The sequence below is a fragment of the Stigmatopora nigra genome, chromosome 15 (assembly GCF_051989575.1).
Source record: "Stigmatopora nigra isolate UIUO_SnigA chromosome 15, RoL_Snig_1.1, whole genome shotgun sequence".
Lineage (NCBI taxonomy): Eukaryota > Metazoa > Chordata > Actinopteri > Syngnathiformes > Syngnathidae > Stigmatopora > Stigmatopora nigra.
The window spans coordinates 1,659,599-1,680,021 of NC_135522.1; the positions used below are offsets into that span (position 1 = coordinate 1,659,599).

Here is a 20,423-nt window from a genome sequence, read left to right on the forward strand (position 1 = left end):
GGGTTTTTAGTACCCAGGATTTTTGTTACTGTGGAGAATGGTGGTTCACATCAAGTTTCCCGATGAATAAAATACCTCCACAGTACCAAATTTCGCCCCCCTAAAAAAAAACCTTGATTATTATCCTTTTTTTTGTTCTCTTAGTATATTTGTATCACCTCTCTTTCCCTTGTATTTACCCCCCTTCTCTCTCTATCTCTCTCTACCTCTGTCTTTCCATCTCTGTTGTATATATATCTAACCCCGGACCCCCCTGAAAAACCCCACCGCTGTTTTCAGACCCACGCGTCAGTCTGAAGTCCTTTTATACCTCAACTTTAGAATTGTTCTAGAAAGAAAGAGTTAAAAACAAAGGAAGAATGACAAATTGTAGTGTTCTTATTAGAAATTAATAAAAAAAATTAGTGTGATTTTTTTTTTCACGTCTTTCTTTTCTTATAGTGTTTCAGTTTCAGATTTTAGGAGTGTTTTGTTTTTTTAAATTGTCACAAAATGATCTTGTGATGGTCAAATGTAATAAAAAAAGAGAGGGAGAGATTGCACTATGTGGATCAAGTCTTAAACTTTTTCAAAATATGGAATATAGAATTGTTAGTGAATAACATATTCGGATAATTGAAGATTGAGTTTTTCCAAGTAGGATGTAGCCACTTGGAATGTTTTATTTAAAACTTAAGGGGAAAATATCCAGAAAAGTAAGTGTTTTTAACCAATATATGCCAATTTACATTATGCTTACAATAGTTTAACTTAATGCTCAAACTGCATTTCTAAATACATTAAACATCCAAGCGTTTAGTAATAATTGTACGTTTAATGTCAATATTCTGAGAGCACATTGGTTAATGAATATTCCCAGTTTTACAGTGGCAGCTGAACGCCTCACAACCTCTGAACTCAGCTTTCAAGATGGCGGACATTCCCTGCAGTTCAGGAAGCACAATGTTGGTAAGTATACGTTCATTTACAGACTTAAAATATATAATCAGCCTAGGATGAATTGTTAGCTTTTTATTAGATGATATAAGTATAGTTTTTTTTGTAATGCATACAAATGATGTGTTGATATGTTCAGCAAAATTGTAACCCACGTATTAACAACTACCGTCCAAAATGTTTGTCAATATATCCTGGTTGGAGATCACTGCCATCTAGCGGTAGGAGTTTGTATTAACCTTGTCCTTAAGTACTTCTCCATCCTCATGAATACGTTGATTCGTTCGTCATATATTTTATATTTCTGAGTCAGATATTTAGAAAAGTTTCAGGTTAAAAAAAAACTTTATTCTTATGCGCAGGGGCGTTAGTAGGCTGTGATGTAGTCGAACATTACCAACCCCCCTAAAAATATCAAATAAAAGCCTGCCTTGCGAAAAGAATGCCTGAAAAACCTAAATGGCATTGTTTCATGAATACAATTTAAAATCAGCACAATTTTATACTTCTATAATTGAGCCAGTGAGCATATAAAACAAAAAAAATCAAGATAACACCATCATGATGGGTACAATGTATAATATCAAATTGGTGCATCACCAGATAAACCTTCTTAACATAGTATGCACACTATTTCCGATCATAGTCCAGTTGTAAGTCTTTCTCCACTCCATGTGTCCTCATCTGGCACGTTCCCACCAGTTTTACTAGAAAAACATCTCCCAAAAACATCCTTAGTTCTCGGTTTCCATGGAGATTTGCTTAAGTTGCTGCTTCTCCTTTCGCACTCGCATTCGCTCCTTGAAGTCCTCCAATTCTTTCCTCTGCAAATAAAAAAAAATATTTTTAATGACTCAATTTTCCATTTATACTTTTGAGCATAGAGAAAAATACCAAATAATACTAAAGACACATGAATAGCAATATGGACACTTACTTTAAGCCCCTCGTCAGCAGGGAAGATCTCCCTCTGCGTATTATAAAATGTTCCATCAGAATAGAAAAAAGGGAACGACATTTTACATTAGATAATTGTAAACAAACCTTTCTCTTGACAATGTATTCTTCAAAATATTCAGCTTGATTGGAGATCCAAAACATGGTAATAGGGAAGGACAAATACAACATCATCTGTTCCAAGACACAAGAAAAACATCTAACAATAGCCTATTACGACAGAACTATGATTAAAATTGCAGTTAACTTACTCTGAACAGCTCTATTTTTACGCCCATTTTGACGTGAATTTCAGGACAGAACTAAACTTGAGACCTTCACACTATTTCCGGGTTATTCCGGAGAACCAATCACGACAGAGGCCATACGCTTACGTACATGTTACGATAACGTAGTTATAAAATAATAAATAACGCACAAGATTTTTACCGCATATTCATCCTTTCCAATTCACGTCTGACTTTGTTTTGGTTTCTTCTAGAGAAATGTAAAATGTATTTTAAAATCGTGAAAGAAATACATTATAATAACTGTAGGTGCGTTTTCACCGCTAAAGGGCGCAGCGAACCAGACGATTTCATTGTAACGCTTCTTTCATGTCGGAACTGATTTATCTTTATTCTAATTTAATGTATTTTTGTGTTACGTTAGTTGGAAATAATCACGACTCTAAATAGTTTATTTTTAAATCTGTATTTAATTTACAACAATCTCTAGTCGCCTCGCCTGAACGAATACAATTTAAAACGCAGGTTTCAAATTAGCACCTCAAAATTCCATGTCAAAGGAACCTCCAAATATATTTTTAAATATTATTTGACTTGTACGTCATGCGTAAAAATCCACTCAAAAATATAGTCAACGCTCACGCTCATGCTCATTACGTCCCGACTGGGAAAAAAAAACTCCACGTGACGTCACCGACAAGGAGAGGTGTTCATGATCCTCGGAGAGAAAGAGCCCGCGCGCCCTGGCAACCTGATAAACCCAGGTAAACGCCATTGTTTTCACCTTTTATTCCATCTGTTGTGTCGTGTCTGTTAACTGCGCTAGCTAAAAATGTCTAACCCGGTGTCGGGGGCGCAAAAAAAACCTTGAAATAGGGGGACGATGATAGCCGGTGAGCGTTGACTTGCACTGCGGGCCTGCTCCGGTTAGCTAGGCTAGCTCGTTAGCCAAACGTTCGCTGGCACTTGTGTACAAAATGTTAAAAAAGACATAATAACCGCACTGTAATGGTGGCTCCGTCTGACATACTGCAACCTTATGAAATAATGTAGCCCTTATTGTGCCCTCCAGGAGCCGGTAAAACGCCGTCCAAGAACACCGTGTTCGGCGGCTATGGCTAGTTGGGTCGTCGACTCTTGTGTTGTGGGAGACGGTGACGCCGTCACGGTGATGATGGCGCACACTCACGCTCGGGTTATTTGTTTAAAAAGGGACCAGAGAAGGAAAATAGAGGCCGTTGAGGGTTCGGAATATCATTTGAAACCATTGGAATTGTGTTCCCAGGCGCCTTTGTGTGACATCAGCGAGCCGGCTTTCACTTTTGTGTCCGTCCGTCCCCCCAAAGTGCTTGTAAGCCGGGCACCGTGGCCTAATATCGGCGTCCCTCGATTGAGTCCTTCGTTAGCCGTTGATTTAATTACGGAACGTAATGAAGGAAAGCTGTTGCTTTGAGTCTGCGTTTGTTTGTGTGCAAACAGTACTGTGGTCTCGTTGCATAGCAGAGTGGCCTTGCTCTATTCTTAGAAACAGCAAATCTGATTTCTGCACACATCCTGGACTTTGTCATGGTCGCCCCGTTGATGTAATAATGCCAATGTCATTTTATGGAGAGTACGAGTTCAACTCATTCGTTTAAAGTCAGTGGCTAGACCTGTTTTGGAGCATTTATAGTCCATTTGACCTACAGTTTTTGTTTTGTTTTACTTGTCCTAAAGAATTTAACTCATGCTAAAGTTGTGTTGACGTCAGATCTGAAGAAATCCTAGCATAGGAACTAAAACGATAACATATTCCCGCCCTCCAGTTGAAGTCGCCCGATTTCTAAGACCTAGTCCTGATTTCATCTTATAACGTTGATAAAAAAAGTGGATGGTTGCACATTTTAAAACATAGCACAGCAAATCTTTGCCTATCTTGGAAGAATAACCCTGGTTTAACATTTTGTCCACTGCTGATGATGCTATTCTTAGCCTTATCACCCCCTTTAACGTCTTTGTTATGATGCTGTGTTCGTTTTTTCCTCCCCAGTTGCTATGGAAACAAAATTTTTGTCCCAGTTATGAGTGACCGTGGACAGTTTGCCCGGGTAATGAGCAGACCAAGACAATTTATTGCAGCCATTGTTTTAATCATGCTTCTTACAACCCCCGTAAACCCAGCCCAACTCTTTTTTTCAACCTAGACTTAAAAATATATATTTTCTATTCTCGTTTTGGTCCTCTGATTCATTTTCCCACCAGTAGCCTTGCCGGGAAGTAAAAAAAAAAGCAGCGACAGAAGAAAACCAGCAAAAACCTCCTCCAGCTTTTGATGGGGAAACACGCAGAGGGGGTGGAGCTAACAAGCTGCCAGGGGACGGCTGGGAGGGAGGGGCTTGCGTGTTTGGGCTGAGGCTCCACTCAATGAGGAAGCAGCAGAGCCATTTTTTCCTCTTGACAAACTGCACGCTGCTGTACTGCCGGCCAGGCCAGTCAGTCAGTGGCAACCGGACAGAAAGACAGACTCACAGAGAATATCCAAGCGGCCATCTTCCTGGAAGATTCTCCGGGGTCTGGGCCAGCCTGGTGTCCGACCCTCCTTCTTCGCCTGCCGCCACCGATTTCCATGGAAGTTGGGGAGCCCCCGAAGAAGACACAATGGAGCCGAGAGCCTTTGGCGACTGGGCCCTGGCGCCACTGAGAGGGGGATGGGGGAGAGAGAAGACGGCTCGGCGCAGCTAACGCAGGCTCCCGAGGCTCTTCCCGGCAACCCGGAAAATAGCCCACCCACCCCAACTCCGCTCGGACCCGCCCGTCATGTCGGCCGGGATTCCGGGACTTGAACCCGCTAGCCGGATGACGACAGAAACTTTTCCTCAGACTCGCTCGATTTAAATGGATTACAAGATGCACGCCAAATCCAACGACTTGCTGGATTTCCAGAAATTGGACGCACTGCTGGAAAAGATTGCGCATTCTGTCTCTGTCAAAAGGTAAAATTGTCTCCGAAGGGGGGTTTGGAAATCGGAGGAACTTGTCCATTTAAACTACAGACTTTAGGGGGTAGTTTTTTGTTATTGTTGGGGAAGAATTCAACTTGGATGACCGTAATGAGTTCCAGAAATGGAGGTGAAGTCAACTGGAGTTAGCGCTCTTGGGACTGTCATGTGGCCGTTAGCGCTATCTCGTATCGACGTGGACCGGCACTTTTTCCACTCCAGGATATTTGTTAAAAAGTCTTGCTTTGAGGAATGTATTGTTACATTGTTACCCACATTTTTTTGTCAGAAGCCCTGAAACTACCTCCTGGTGGGAAAGAGGGGGCACCGGGGGGAGGGGGAACCACAGAGGAAGAAGGGGGTTGTGTGTGTGTGTGTGTGTGATTCACCGACTTTGGCTCGCATATCGCAGCCAGCTGCAAGTTAAGCGTCAAAGAGCCTCTCCTTCCTTTTCTTCTCTCTATTCCAAGGCATGGTTAAAATATATTTTATTTTCTCATTTTTCCTCTAGTTTCTATCCTCCAATGAACGAGATAGTCTGAGTTATCAATGTTGATTGCGTCACTACGCCCCCTTTCGTCAACGTCCCAGTGATGAATCATTTGTGGCTAATCCAATCCTCCAAATGACCTCACCTGCCTTCCGCCTCTTTGACCTAATTATGCAACAACTCTGTTTGTTTACATACACGCGCACGTCGGCCATTTTGGCTCAGAAATGTTCTAAAATGACTAGCATTAAAAATATTCAACGATTTTATGTCAAACTGTAAAAAAAAGGACACTTTTTGTTGTGGTTGTTGCTAGCTTCTTAAAGATAGCTGCTAGCTTCTTATAGATAGCTGCTAGCTTCCTGAAGGTAGCTGCTATCTTCTTAAAGGTAGCTGCTAGCTTCTTATAGGTGACTGCTAGCTTCTTATAGGTGGCTGCTAGCACCTTAAAGATAGCTGCTAGCTCCTTAAATGTAGCTGCTAGCTTGTTTCATTACACGTTTCGTAAATTCCACCTTTCTTTACTGTTTTATAATGTTTTTATATATATTTATAGCTTTATGTTTGCCCTGCCCATTTTCTAGACGCAAAACATTGGCATTGTAGCAATATTTTCCTGAAAAACTAGGTCGTAAAATTAGCATTAGGCCGCTAATTTTAGCCAAACCTAACTTACCTGTTGTGGTACATTTTCGTCGGCCTTAGCTAGGTTGTCATTATTTATTGAAACATTTACTTTAGGGCCTGAGACTGTTCAAATTCTTCTTCTTCTTCTTCACCTGTGTGTGACCCTCATTCCAGTCTTTCTGTCCATTAATGATTCAGAACCTTTAGCCGGCGACATCTTGCTTCCTAGGCGGTCCCCCCCATGTTTCCTGCCGCGCGAGATGTCCGCCCCCGCAACCCCGGCACCCCCGCTAGTTTAAAGCCTCTTCCGCTCTCTTCAACATTCCACGGCAGTCTGCGGTGATATATGCCCAGGTCAAAGGTCAACAGTTCTTCCAGAGCTTAGGGCCATGTAAAACACGCTAGTAGCTCTCGCTAATTTTAGTATTTACCCACGCTCGATTGGTGTCGCGTCGCTCCCAGTTAAAACACCGCCATTGTATGTAAACATCTCCACATTTCAACTATAGAAATGTTAAACATAGTTTTTTCTAATGGAAAAATATTAGTACTATTTCATGTCATATTGCTAAGCCATCTTGTTTTTCCTCAAGAGTCGCAGAGGGTGCTGGAGCTTATCCCGGCCAACTACCGGCACGAGGCGAGATACACCCTGAATCGGTGAGCAGCCAATCGCAGGGCACAAGGAGACAAAGGACAACCAATCACAGCTAAGGGCATTTTAGAAAGTTCAACCAGCTAGCTTAGCATTTTTTTGGGGATGTGGGAGGACACCGGAATACCCGGAGAAAGCCCACACAAGCCCGACAAGAACATGCAAACTCCACACAGTGAAGACCCACCTGGGAATCGAACCCTCGACCCCAGAACTGTGAGGCCGATCCACTAGGCAGGTTTTTGGGTTGTAGGAAGAAGCCAGAGTGAAACAAGGTTTGACATTTTAAGACTGCCATTTTTTTCTACTAAAATAATATTTTCCAGTGAGATTTTTCACATATCTGAAATGTTTGACTTGAGTCAAAAAGTGGGGCCCAGCAGCCAATAGGACGACTTCGCCAAGCATTACTAACCCGCCAGCCAATATTTTTCTTTTAAACATGGCGTGCAAGCAAGTTAGAGCTTCATCATACTCTTGTTTAAAAAAAAAAAAACGCTAAGTTTACTGCCCGATTTGACAGTTTGTGTTTGTAATGGCTGTTAACGATCATTTTGTGTAAAGCCAACGAGATGTTAAGTGGCAATAAAAGAACATTTCCTGTTTAGATCCCCCTCGTAATAATACTCGGCTTTTCATAGCGACCCAACAGTGGTTTGGGAAGCAATTAAAGCGCCGTCTTAAACTAACAGCTTCCGTTTGTTTATCACAACTTGCAAATAAAATATGTAAGCAACACCCACTACTTTTATCAATGTGCTCACTCACCCTGTCTGTCAGCTGATCTCATTTCCAAGTAACTTGTCCCACAACACTGTAAAAAATGTATGCTCGACTACATTTGTTTTTGATAATTATCTTTTGTCATTTTAATAGCTTTGCACCTACAGGCGTTTCCTGAAGTTTTGATTTACCACTAGTATGTTCTCTAGGGTTTTGAATATCTGTGTTAAAATGTCATCTAATCTTTCTACTTCTTATACTTTGATATGCTTTAACTTACTGTATTTTCCGCACTATAAAGCGCAACTAAAACATCATTTCCTCAAAAGCCGGTGCGCTTTATAATCCATTTGCTTCTTATATTCACTCATTCATTCATTTTCTCAACTGCTTTCCTCACTAGGGTCGCGGGGGTGCTGGAGCTGAGCCCAGTGGATACCTTCAATTGGTTGCCAGCCAATCGCAGGGCACAAAAAGACAAATAACCAATCACTTAACGCAAATTCTAAAAGGCATGTTTTATACTCTGCTGCGCATTATAGTGCGGAAAATACGCATCCTGTCAAACATGTCTGATGAGTCACATTTTTTTTTTTTGATCGCAGGGATGCAATTAGCGCTGACAAGCTAGATACCGCCTTCCACTTCGGCTTTGGTTTTGCATAACTGGGCAAAAAAATACTTTGACAGAATGTCAAGTCGAGACGATCCAGACGTTTTGTATCCCTTTATTTTAAACGCTCCGGGGGTGCTGAAGGCGGCCATCATGTGTTTACATAAACTGTTTCCTTGTTCCCACGAGGTGACTCATCAAGAATGGGATCACTCGCAGACAATGTAGCCAATGTTTGAGCTCTGGTTATATTTTTGGACGCGTCTGGTAGAGAGGACGTGATTGAGTATTGAGACTTCTTTGTATTGGACGATATGGGAAAAAAAGAATTACCAAAAAAAAGCAAATGACTAGTATGCCTATTACTAACTATTTTCCTCATATATATTATATTTCAACTCTATATAAAAGCCTAAAAAAAAAAAAACTTAAGTCAAATTTGCTTTTGGGACCATTTTTATCCAAATGTGCAATTAAACATCATTGTAAAACTACAAATATCGCTAAAAATGCTATTGCTAAAACTTAATGCTATTGCTAAAACTTGATGCTAGCGCTAAAACTTAATGCCAGCGCTAAAACTTACAACTAATGATCTTAACCCAGAAATTAGCTACATGCAAATGTAAATATTGGGTGACACGTAAAAAAAATGCTGTTTTGGTGTAAATATGATTTACCTAGTTATTGTTTTTAACTTGTCTACAAAGAAAACTGACAGTCCAAGGCTATGGCGGCCATCTTGCGAGTGTATATACTGCAAGTATTGATTGATTTGTCTTTAAAGTTTTGTCCTGTCTTTTTTTCGTCCCCAGAGAGTCCAGCGACGAGTGCAATGGGATCGGCGCTGCTCTGTCAGTGGAGTCTGTGCCGGGGCCAAGATTGAACTGGTGCACCGCCAACAGCGCTCCCCCCGCGCCGGGGCCCGTGCCCATGCCCAACCCCGCCCCCGCCAGAATGGGGGACGGCCTGGACTCAGCGCAGATGTCGGGCAGCAGCGGTGGCGGCGGTGGTGGTGGCGGCGTCGGAGGAGGCGGTGTCGGCGGCGTTGGCGGCGGCAGCCAGGGGCCGCCCCACCACGCCGGCAACCCTCCTCCCCCGGAATATATCAACCTGGAGCGGCCCAAGCGCCAGACCAATCAGCTGCAGTACCTGCTCAAGGTGGTGGTCAAGTCCCTGTGGAAGCACCAGTTTGCCTGGCCCTTCTATTTGCCCGTCGATTCCATCAAACTCAATCTGCCGGTGGGTCTTTTTTGACATTTTTTTTTGTCATAGAATTTTTGAAACTAAATATGCATTAGTTTAAGGTAAGGGTGTCAGAGGCCATCAACTCGATTTTATGTGGGCCAGAGACCATTTTAGATATTATATTTGGATTTTTTTTCAATAAATTGATTAAAATAACTATTAAAATCCCTGAATATTCCGTTTTTTTTTATAGATTTTAAACAATGTTTATTTTAGCTTTTTTTAAAGTATATTTTTAGATTTTACAAAAGATTTTTTGAACTAAAAACAAAGAAAACATTTATCAAAAAATCACAATGATTGATTTAAAAGGAGGAAAACAGGAAATTTAATATACATCAAAAGCCTTAATTGTCATTATACACAGCTGTGTGGTGCTACTTCCCAGTAAAACTGAAATTTGTCATATAAAAATATAAAAAGTCCTAGAAAGTCCCTCAAAATCAATAAGAAATGATCCATAACTTACTGTAAAAAGTCTCGCTAAACTTCCTGCTATTGACTGGCCAAGCGTCCAATCCTTTTCCACTGGGATGTCCGAATGAATGGATGGATTGGACATCCTTTGAGTTTAGAACCCCCAACAAACAAATAAAGCAAATGCTATCCCAAAGCTCTACTATAAAAACACACCTATTTGAAGTTTATTTCTGATTTCTGAGGCGATGTCACTCCATTTTAAAAGTATCCCATAATAGTCATTTCTCTTAAGCTTATAGGAAATCCCTTTTGATGAGTATTCCGCCATGATGTCACAAGGCCTCTTACGCCATTAGTCACACAAGTGTTGTCATTTGCGTCTGCTTGTATTGACGACATAATAGTAAAAAGGGGACCGTTAGCCAAAAAAAAAAAGGGACCGTTAGCTAACGGAACATTTTCTTCCATAAACATTAGTCAACCCGCTTTTAAATGATCATGATTCCTTTTTCAGGACTACTACACCATCATCAAAACGCCAATGGACATGGGAACGATCAAAAAAAGGCTGGAAAACAGCTACTACTGGAATGCCCAAGAATGTATCCAAGACTTCAACAAGATGTTTACCAACTGCTACATGTACAATAAGGTAGCACACACTTGTTAGCTATTTTGCTAACTCATTGCTAATCCCAACTGACGGCTACTTTGTGGCAGCCTTCGGACGATATCGTCTTAATGGCCAAAGCGCTGGAGAAGGCTTTCCTCCAAAAGGTCGCCGACATGCCTCAGGAAGAAATCGAGATCGCCGTCATGACGGGGAAGGGTCGGGGCCGGGGTCGGCGTGACGCCGGTAGGCGCCCCTTTCGAGTCTCGGCGCCGTCCATCCGGCTTTTCCACATTTAACGTCTCTTCTTGTGTCGTATCCAGGCCTCAGCTTGAAACCGGGGGGCATCACGGACCCTTCGTCCACCACGCCTCAAACGCGAGGACTGTCGAACCTGTCATCGGCGGCGGTGGCGACGATGACGGCGCCGCCTCAGAGCAGAGGATTGGCGCAGCAGGGCCCGCCTTCTCTACCTCCTCAGCCTTTGATGCAGGGCCTCCCGTCCCACGTGGCGCCGCCCACGCTAGCGGGCCAGCTCGGAGCGCCCTACTCGTTGGGCCAATTGGATTGCACTCTTCAAGTTCCCATGATGACCTCCGTGCCTCCCCCAACTCAGACCTCCCTTCCCCCGACGTCCATCCAGAGCTCCGCCCCCATGCTGCAAAACCCCATCGCCATGACCAAAGTGAGTGGAGACATCATTTTTATTTGAGTTGTGGGGGGTGCTGGAGCCTATCCCAGCAATGAACATCTTTAACTAAATATGAATTTAACAAAACATTCCAGAAAATAAATGACAAGGATTATTATTATTATTTTTACCATTTTTAACAGGGGTTTAATCTAAAGTAGGTCAAGTTAATCCAATATATATACCGTATTTTCACAAATATAAGGCGCATTGCATTTAAAGGCGCATCCTCAAGGAATGACACATTTAAATTTTTTTCCAGAAATATAAATATATATTGTATTATAAGGCGCCCTGTCTAATTTGGAGAAAATTTAAGACTTTTAAGTGCGCCTTATAGTCGTGAAAATATGGTATGTAATTATTGGAGAAATACTTACTATTAATATTTGCTAATCGGATTCAGTCAAGAATTTTGACTAAAAGATATATACATCTCTCAACGTCACTAAAAACAATCATGTCATAAAATTGATTTGACATGGAGTGGCCTCGCCGTTCCGAGGTCGAGGGTTCGATTCCCGGGTTGTCACAATGCTAATTTTGTTTCCCTTTTTATTTTTTTGGTCATTCCAGCAAAGAAAGAGCCAGAAAAGGAAAGCAGACACGACCACCCCCACGGCCAACGACCAGCTGAGCGAGTCCTCGCCGGCCGAGTCCAAATCCGGGAAGACCTTGCCCCGGCGGGAGAGCGCCCGCCCGGCCAAAGTCATCAAGAAGGAAGCGCCCGACTCGCAGCACCAAGTGGCAATGGCCATGGGACTGGGCGGGCCCAGTGGCGGCCACAGCCCCGCCCCCCCGCAGGACCAACTGGGGTACTGTTCCAGTCTGGTGCGGGAGATGTTGTCCAAGAAACACGCCACGTACGCCTGGCCCTTCTACAAGCCCGTGGACGTGGCGGCGTTGGGCCTACACGACTATCATGACATCATCAAGCATCCCATGGACCTTAGCAGCGTCAAGGTGGGTTTTTGTGGCCTCACCGTGGCGCTGTACCATGTTTTGGCATGTTCCCTAAAGTTGTTTTTTGAATTTTTTGTCTTAGGCAAAACTGGAGAGCAGGCAATACCGGGATCCCCAAGAATTTGCAGCTGACGTGCGGTTAATGTTTTCTAACTGCTATAAGTACAACCCGCCAGACCATGAGGTGGTGGGCATGGCACGCAAACTGCAGGTAAATACATCTTTATTTTATTTATTTAAACTTTGTTTTGGTTTAAATGGGCTGTTTTGTTGTAGGTCTATCACAAACTTTGTTTTGGCAAATCACAGGTATCAAATCTGCGCACATGTAAATTATTTTCTTCTATTACTGTACAATGGAACCGTGGACTGTGAATAGTCTGTAACTCTATTTGTAAAGTAAAGTAAATAGTTAAGGTAAAGTAAACAGTTCAAATAAAGTAAATAGGTAAAGTAAATAGTTAAAGTAAAGTAAATAGTTAAAGGTTAGTAAATAGTTAAGGTAAAGTAAACAGTTCAAATAAAGTAAATAGGTAAAGTAAATAGTTAAAGTAAAGTAAATAGTTAAAGGTTAGTAAATAGTTAAAGTAAAGTAAAGTAAATAGTTAAAGGTTAGTAAATAGTTAAAGTAAAGTAAATAGTTAAAGTTAAGTAAAGTAAATAGTTAAAGTTAAGTAAAGTAAATAGTTAAAGTTAAGTAAAGTTAATAGTTAGAGTAAACTAAATAGTTAAGATTAAGTAAAGTAAATAGTTAAAGTAAAGTAAATAGTTAATAGTTAGAGTAAACTAAATAGTTAAGGTTAAGTAAAGTAAATAGTTAAAGTAAAGTAAATAGTTAAAGTAAACTAAATAGTTAAAGAAAAGTAAATTAAAATAAATATTAATATATAACAGTATGATATAGTAATATTGTAACCATATTTCCATATATAAGTTCAATAACATGAATATGAATATCTCCATTAATATGTACTGTCCCTTATTAAATAAATCAAACTCAGCTATGAATATTTATTATCTATTTTTAAGTAAAAGGACATGACAAATTGTCTTATTTAGATTTATTTATCTTTTTTTTTTAGTACTATGGAAATTAGAAGCTATTTACTGAATAAAGCTCACGAGCCACAAATGGTTCAGATGCCGGTCTCTGATAACAAATCCCCCATTTTTATTTTTTCCCAGGACGTATTCGAGATGCGCTTGGCCAAGATGCCCGACGAGCCCGAGAGCAAGGCGGCGGTCGCCGCGGTCCCGGCCCCTCCGGCGCTCCACCACCCTGCCCCGGTCAAACCTCAGCCTCCCGTGGCCCGCGTGGCCTCCTCCTCCGACAGCTCCAGCGACTCCTCCTCCGAGTCAGAGTCGTCCACCGACGACTCGGAGGAGGAGCGAGCTCAGCGCTTGGCGGAGCTCCAGGAACAGGTCAGTTGCGAAAACCCGAATTCTGCTCATAAAACCAGATTTGATGGTTTGATTTCCCGGTCCCGGTCTAGCTGAAGGCCGTCCACGAGCAGCTGGCGGCCCTCTCGCAGCCTCAAGCCAGCAAACCAAAGAAAAAGGAGAAGGAGAAGAAGGAGAAAAAGAAAGACAAACACAAGCGGAAAGTGGGAATGCCCAGTCTGGTGGAGGAGATCCACGAGGTGGCGCCCGTTTCACAGATTTCCAAGAGGACCAAGAACAGTACCAATAACAACAAAGAGCTTCTTCCCAAGAAGAAGTCCAGGTGGGTTCCATTAAACTTGTCTTCATAAATAGACCATTACAAGGCTTTTTATCGTTTTTTTTGTGGGGGTGTGGCCTATCATGACTTCACTTATCACTACTCTGATGTTTTTCTTTATGCTATTATTTTTAAAAACTGTTATTTTAAAGTTTATGAATATTAGAAATTTGCTGAAGCCACTCCCCCTTTCTTACTGAAGAAAAAAAATATTTCTAATGATTTCACATTAAAATTTTGCATTAAAACTACAATTTTATAGACAGCAGGTTTTTTTTGGCTAACTAATCTATTCATTTCTGCCATGTTTGACAAAAAATATTTATACTTGTCAAATTATCCCATCATAGTCACTAACCAAATATTTTTAGATATTTTATTTGTGTTTATTTGATATATGGTGCATTAAACAGCTACATTTAGTCAAAAGTGTAAAAACAATTTTGATTACAGCTACTGTTTTTCCCACATATAGAAGGCGCACCACATTATAAGGCGCACCGTCAATGAATGACATATTTTAATTTTTTTCCATATATAAAGCACACTGGATTATAAGGCGCCCTGTCTATTTTGGGGAAAATTTAACTTTTCACTTCAATTTTGTTTTCTTAGTAAAAAAGAGGCGACGAAAAGCAGCCAACCGCCAATCCTGCCGCCCGTCCTCATCCCGGAGGAGGACGCCCCGTCGGCGATGGCGTCGGCGACGGCTTCGTCGGAGAAGTGCAAGCCAATGACGTACGAAGAGAAGCGACAGCTGAGCCTGGATATCAACAAACTACCCGGCGACAAACTGGGCCGTGTAGTCCACATCATTCAATCCAGGGAACCCTCGTTGAAAAACTCCAACCCGGATGAGATCGAAATCGACTTTGAGACGCTTAAACCTTCTACGTTGCGAGAACTGGAGCGATACGTGTCCACGTGCCTTCGCAAGAAGAAGAAAGGTAGGAGTCTCGGGATGTTACGGCGTCTTGTCGGCGACCGCTCATGTTGGTTGTTTTTGCAGTGGAGAAGGCCACGGAGGCGGTGGTTTCCAGTAAAAAGATCGAGTCCACGTCGGAAAGTAGCGGGTCCTCTTCGGATAGCGAAATTGAAGTTCCAGGTTAGTCCATTTTGGTCAAAATAGCCTTTTTTGCACAGCTTATTTTGGAGTCATAGATGCCGAACTTAATTTAAGTGGGAAGGTTGGCATTGGATGGTTCTTTTGGTGTACGTCTGATTCGTTTTGAATGGGAAAACACAATGTTTTGGTTTCGATTATTAATCATAAATGATAATGGTATGTAAAAGGGATGTTATTAAAGAAAGTAGGTCAAAAATAATAAGTTAGTCAAACTGAAAATATTTCAAGTCATCATAATAAACTATTTGGACTATTTGAATTTTTAGCCATTTATTTACTATTAAACTGAAATTCGAAAGAATCAATTTTCATTTCTTCTCTATTTTCGATTGCCTTTTATTTACTTTTGGCACAACTATAAATTACCAAAAAAAAAACATTTCACTAAAAAAAATACCATTCTATTGATTAAAAAAAATCCACCATGTCATCTCATGGCTCATAAAATCAACACGATTAGCATAGCATGTCATTTATTGGCAGCCAAAGCTAATTTGTGGAAAAAAGCGGTTAGAATAGATAATCTCCTAACATGTGAAAGTGACCATGTGATTAATGTAAAAAATCTCTTTCTATATATATCTTATTGCAACTTTGTTTCAGGGCTGGTAAAACCCCAAAAGAAGAAGCTCCAATCAACAAAAGAGGGCAAAAAGACGCACCCTCATGTCCAAGGCGCCCCATCCCAGGCCACGCTTCACCCCCACGCGGCGGCTGCATTTCCACCTCCGATGAAGCAGCATCATCATCATCATCAGCAGCAGCAGCAGCATCCTCATCATCAACAGGCGCCCCCCGTGGACTACATGGCCCCTCCAGTGGCCGCCCTGGAGTCTTCGCACATGCTGGAGAACAGCTTTGAGTCTTTGCCCTCCTTCGGACAGCCTCTCATGCATCTTTCCCACCATCAACACCAACAACACCAACAACACCACCATCACCACCACGCGGGCAACTCCACGTCGCCCCCGCCGCCACCTCAGCTGGGTGTTAACCCACCCGGGCCCCTGTCCCCTGAGACGCATCCTTTCCTCAATCAACATCCGATTATCCCCTCTCCAGGTAAGATTTTGGTAGAAACTTTTTTGTAAAAATTCACATTTAGAGTTTTTTGTCAAAAAAAACTGTTCATTGAAAATTTATTTAAGTCTGAAAGAGTATTTTATTCACGTACACCTTTATTTATTAATGGAAGAAAAATAACATATGTAAAGTAGAAGACAACTGCATCACACTGAGCTTCAACCTGGCAACCCACCGGGCTTATAATTCACCCTAGGAAACCCTGTAATTATCATAAGAAGAAAACATTGTTAAATATGATTCAAGTATGACTCAAATGAATGGAAAAATCACTTTCTAGTTAAAAGCTTAACATATTTTTGTAAATACAAACTCTTTATTTGCCATTGATTGGCCCAATTTGACTGTAATTGACTAAAACGTGCCTGTCTTTGTTTTTCCCCCATTTAGCCTTACACAGCTCCATGCCTCAGCAACCATCTCGCCCCAGCCACAAGGCGGCGCCTCTTCACCCCAAACTCCCCCAGCAGCCCCAAGCACTGCAACAGCATCCAACGCAGCAACAGCAGCACCAACCGGCGGCGCCTCACCAACTCCCCCCACAAATCCTCCACCCTCCCCAACCTTTACACCAGAGACCCCTTTCCCCTCCCACCCTGACGCCCCAGGGCCTGCTGTCTTCCCAGCCCCCGCAGGCGCTGCTGGAGGACGACGACGAGGCGGCATCCACGGCGATAGCACCGCCCCCACCGCTACCACCGCCGCTCAACCAAGTGCAATTGTACCTGCAGCAGTTCCAGCAACAGGCCGTCCGGCAAGCCCCGGCATCCCAGAATCAAGCCGCCGCCCTCTCGTCCCAGGCCCCTCAGCTCCCGATTCAGTCTCAAGCCCCGGTTGCCCTCCCCCAGCAGATGAGCCGCCATCCTCCATCCCAGCAGTCGCTCCCGCCGGGCTACCATCAGCAGGTGTCGGCGCCGATAGCTCCGCCCTCTCACAAGGTGGGCGTTCCCATCAGCAAGGCGCAACAGATCCTCCAGGCCCCGGAGAGGCTCTCCCCACCAAGGCCGCCCAAGCCGGAACTCTTCATGGCGGGTCACATGAGGGATAACCCATCTCCTCTCATGATGCATTCCCCACAACTTCCTCAGTACCCGCCCGTGTCCCATCAGTCTCCGCCACATCATATGCAGCCGAAAAAGGTCAGTGGCCATTTGTTGTCATTACACCAGCAGGTTCAACATTTCTTTTTCCTTAAAATCATTGGAGCAGAAGTTCTTACTAAAAGTTTCCATCTTAATCCTTTCCATGTCAACATATTATAGAACTAATTCACATTTACGTTCGTATGGGACCAAAATATTGACCATTTTTAACTACCTTGACATTTTTAAATTCTTTTTCATATTCACACACCACAGCTAAAAAAATGTTTTTTTTTCTTTTTTCCGTAAATACAGCAAAGGGCACCTGGCAACCAAGGAGTCCTCAAAGAGGAGAAACTTCCTCCTTCGCCCGCCATGAGAGGAGAGCCGTTCCACCCCGCCGCCCGGCCCGATCACCACAAGCATCCCGACAACAAGCCCGTTCCACCCAACCTCGGCCAACAGAGTAAGGCTTCTTCTTCACGCTCTTCCTTTGTGCATTTATTTAACGGCGGTCTTTGTCAGATGTGAAGTCCATGGACAGCTCTCGGCCCGTCATCCGCTCCTCTGAGCCCAGCGGACCCCCGCCGCCCACCCTGCAGGACAAGGAAAAGTTCAAGCAGGAGTCCAAGGCACCCGCTGCACCCAAAAAGGTAACTTTGTTCATGAGTACAAATAGAATATAGAATATATTAGCTATTACGTTTACTGTTTGGATGATGATTTTTGTTACTGGTTCTTATGCACCCTCTAGTGGACACATTTGTCATTTCAGAAGAAAAATAATAAAGCCAGTAGTTTTGTTTTTCTTTGTCGTGTACAATAGGAAAATTAATGTTTGGAGTTCTCTCGCCATTTTTTATATTTAATCTATACTTTTTGGGGGACTACAATTGTAGTACAAATGTGTATAAATGTGTCCTTGTGTTTCCAGGATGTGAAACTGAAGAACATGGGCTCGTGGGCTAGCCTGGCCCAGAAATCTACGTCGACGCCCATGTCGGCCCTCAAGTCGTCCAGCGACAGCTTCGAGCAATTCCGCCGGGCCGCCCGCGAAAAAGAGGAGCGCGAGAAGGCGCTCAAGGCGCAGGCCGAGCAGGCCGAGAAAGACCGCGTTAGACGGGAGCAGGACAAACATCGGTAAGTCAATACTTATTATGATATATATATAGAGAGATTTTTCCTTTAAATGGCGATTTCTTTCCCCCCAGAAACCGTGACGACGACGATGTCATCGAGACGAGCAGGAGGTCGCATGAGGAGCCGCGCCGGCGTGTAGAAGCGGCGCCGGCGCCCACGCAGCAGCACGTACAAGCGCCGCAGCCCGAACCTCAACCGGCCGCCGTCCAGACCCCGCCTCCGCAGCCTCAGCCGCCCCCGCCGCAGCCCCCCACGCCGCCTCAGCCCGTCGCCGTGCAGAGTCCGCTGGACCAGCAACGGGATATGGCGCGACGGCGAGAGCAAGAGCGAAGACGGCGAGAAGCGGTAAGAAAATTGGACATCAATGCTCGTTTTAACAACAACAAAAGTGCAATACCTTTTGTGTCCCACAGATGGCAGCGACGATTGACATGAATTTCCAAAGTGAATTAATGGCGATCTTTGAGGAAAACATCTTTTGAGGAGGCAAGAAAAATGACAACTTGAAAATGGGGCGGGGACAGGCTGCAAAAAAACTCAAACAAAAAGACGGAAAACGATTTTTTTTCACGTCGGCACTCTGCCTTTTTTTTTTCTTTTTTTTTTTCGTCTCCTTCATCCCGACAAGCGACGGAATAACTACGACAATAATTTGAACTCCAAGCTCTGATTATTTACTGACAAAACTCGAGAGTGCGGTTCTTTCTGGAACTGAAAAGCAAGACCGACACTTTTTTTTTTATGTTCATCTGTCCGTATGTGAAGACAAAAAAAACGGCCTGTCGGGGTATATTTCACACTGTAAAACACGTCTATTTCTCATATGAGAAGGTACACTTTTTGCCTTTTAACATATCCCTCTTTAAGACAAAAACAGTCACCCCATCTACTGTAAAAAAAAAAAAGTATTTTCTTATCTTACCATAACATTAATTTCTCCAAAACACACTCCTCATATCCGTAAGTACCCCGCCAATCTATGCCAAACCAGTTTTTAACATTCTGTCCTCCATCATGTCATAAGTAGGTAAGATTTAAAAAAAATGAAATATATGCATTATGATCGCTCCAGCAAGTATTTAAAAAATAACAATGTTTTTTTTTTTTTTCAATCCCTGACAGGATGCAGTGGTTCACTTTCCGAAAACTTCGGTTCATTTTATTCATCACTACAGAACAAAAACTTTATTTTGGCAGTCGCGCTCTGCTAACGGTTTGCTATCAACTTTTTACAAAAAATCAAATTCAAAGTTCATTTTTAGTCGTCTCATCTGGTGTTTTTTTTTCTTTTTCTCCAGTGCCTGTATTATTAATATTATTATTATTGTACGGCAATTCTTCTTTTGGTCGATTTTTTTACACTCCGTCAAGGGGGCGGAGTCTAATTTTTTTGACCATTTGGGGTGATTGTTGTTTTTTTTTTTGAATGCGTTTGTGTATAAAAGAAAAGAAAAAAAAACAACAAGAGAAAAAACAGGAGCGTTTTATATCAGACCCGACGTCGGGGCTTTTTAAATGTGCTTTTAGCTGGACTTCCAAACTATTTTTTTCCGTTTTTTTGTCTTAAATGTCGACACATTTAGCTTTGGTTTCTGCTCACGTGTGATTGAGGACGTTCGAATGTGTTTGTTTTTATTTTTTTAAGATATTTGCGTTCTATTGAAGACAATAAACAACTTCAGAAGAACTTTTTTTTTTTTTTTTTTTTGTGCTTAAGTCACCTTTTTACTAATTCGAATGAAGGCATCCTTGTTTTGTTTTCCGCTCTCGGTCGTGCCATTTGTTCGAAGGAGAGAATGTGCTGGCTCGGCCCACGAGTTTGCTTTATTCAGGTATTTTATTTTGTTACACACGTTTATTTTCCGATGGGACGATTTATTGTTTGATATGATGTAAGTGGTCTGTCCAGATCTCTTGATTCAGTCTGTACTGATCACTGAAAAAAACTCATCTCTTTTATAGAAAACAATAAAAAAAAGAAATAAATCAGTCCCCTCATGTTTGTGCAAAGCTGGGATGTTGCCACATGTAAATATTTTCTGAAAATTATTCTTTAAACCATGTATATTTAAATTATTTTATTTGTTTACAGAAATTGACCGTATCACTTTAAGCGGTTGTCATTTGCAAACAT

At 42.4% G+C, this 20,423-nt stretch overlaps 2 protein-coding genes across 5 annotated transcripts; one reads left to right on the plus strand and one right to left on the minus strand.

Moving 5' to 3' along the window:
- Positions 1-1,276: 1,276 nt before the first annotated feature.
- pet100 (PET100 cytochrome c oxidase chaperone) lies at positions 1,277-2,284 on the minus strand. Its single transcript, XM_077735185.1, has 4 exons — positions 2,145-2,284; positions 1,981-2,067; positions 1,874-1,906; positions 1,277-1,760 (listed from the first exon to the last, which is right to left on the minus strand). The coding sequence occupies exons 1-4, from the start codon at positions 2,169-2,171 to the stop codon at positions 1,671-1,673; spliced, it is 237 nt and encodes a 78-aa protein (XP_077591311.1). The 5' UTR covers positions 2,172-2,284; the 3' UTR covers positions 1,277-1,670.
- A 513-nt stretch (positions 2,285-2,797) lies between these two features.
- Positions 2,798-20,299, plus strand: brd4 (bromodomain containing 4). Of its 4 annotated transcripts, none has more exons than XM_077735173.1 (19): positions 2,830-2,884; positions 6,809-6,875; positions 9,022-9,448; positions 10,389-10,526; positions 10,595-10,730; positions 10,808-11,169; positions 11,752-12,138; positions 12,221-12,349; positions 13,324-13,560; positions 13,632-13,861; positions 14,474-14,805; positions 14,868-14,963; positions 15,588-16,046; positions 16,458-17,206; positions 17,465-17,615; positions 17,675-17,802; positions 18,084-18,289; positions 18,361-18,634; positions 18,703-20,299. In XM_077735173.1, the coding sequence occupies exons 1-19, from the start codon at positions 2,833-2,835 to the stop codon at positions 18,769-18,771; spliced, it is 4,629 nt and encodes a 1,542-aa protein (XP_077591299.1). In that variant the 5' UTR covers positions 2,830-2,832; the 3' UTR covers positions 18,772-20,299. The 4 variants fall into 4 exon arrangements, with proteins under 4 accessions (XP_077591302.1, XP_077591299.1, XP_077591303.1 ...); XM_077735177.1 differs by lacking the exon at positions 2,830-2,884 and adding an exon at positions 4,494-5,092; XM_077735176.1 differs by lacking the exon at positions 6,809-6,875 and having other exon boundaries at positions 2,798-2,884.
- Positions 20,300-20,423: the final 124 nt, after the last annotated feature.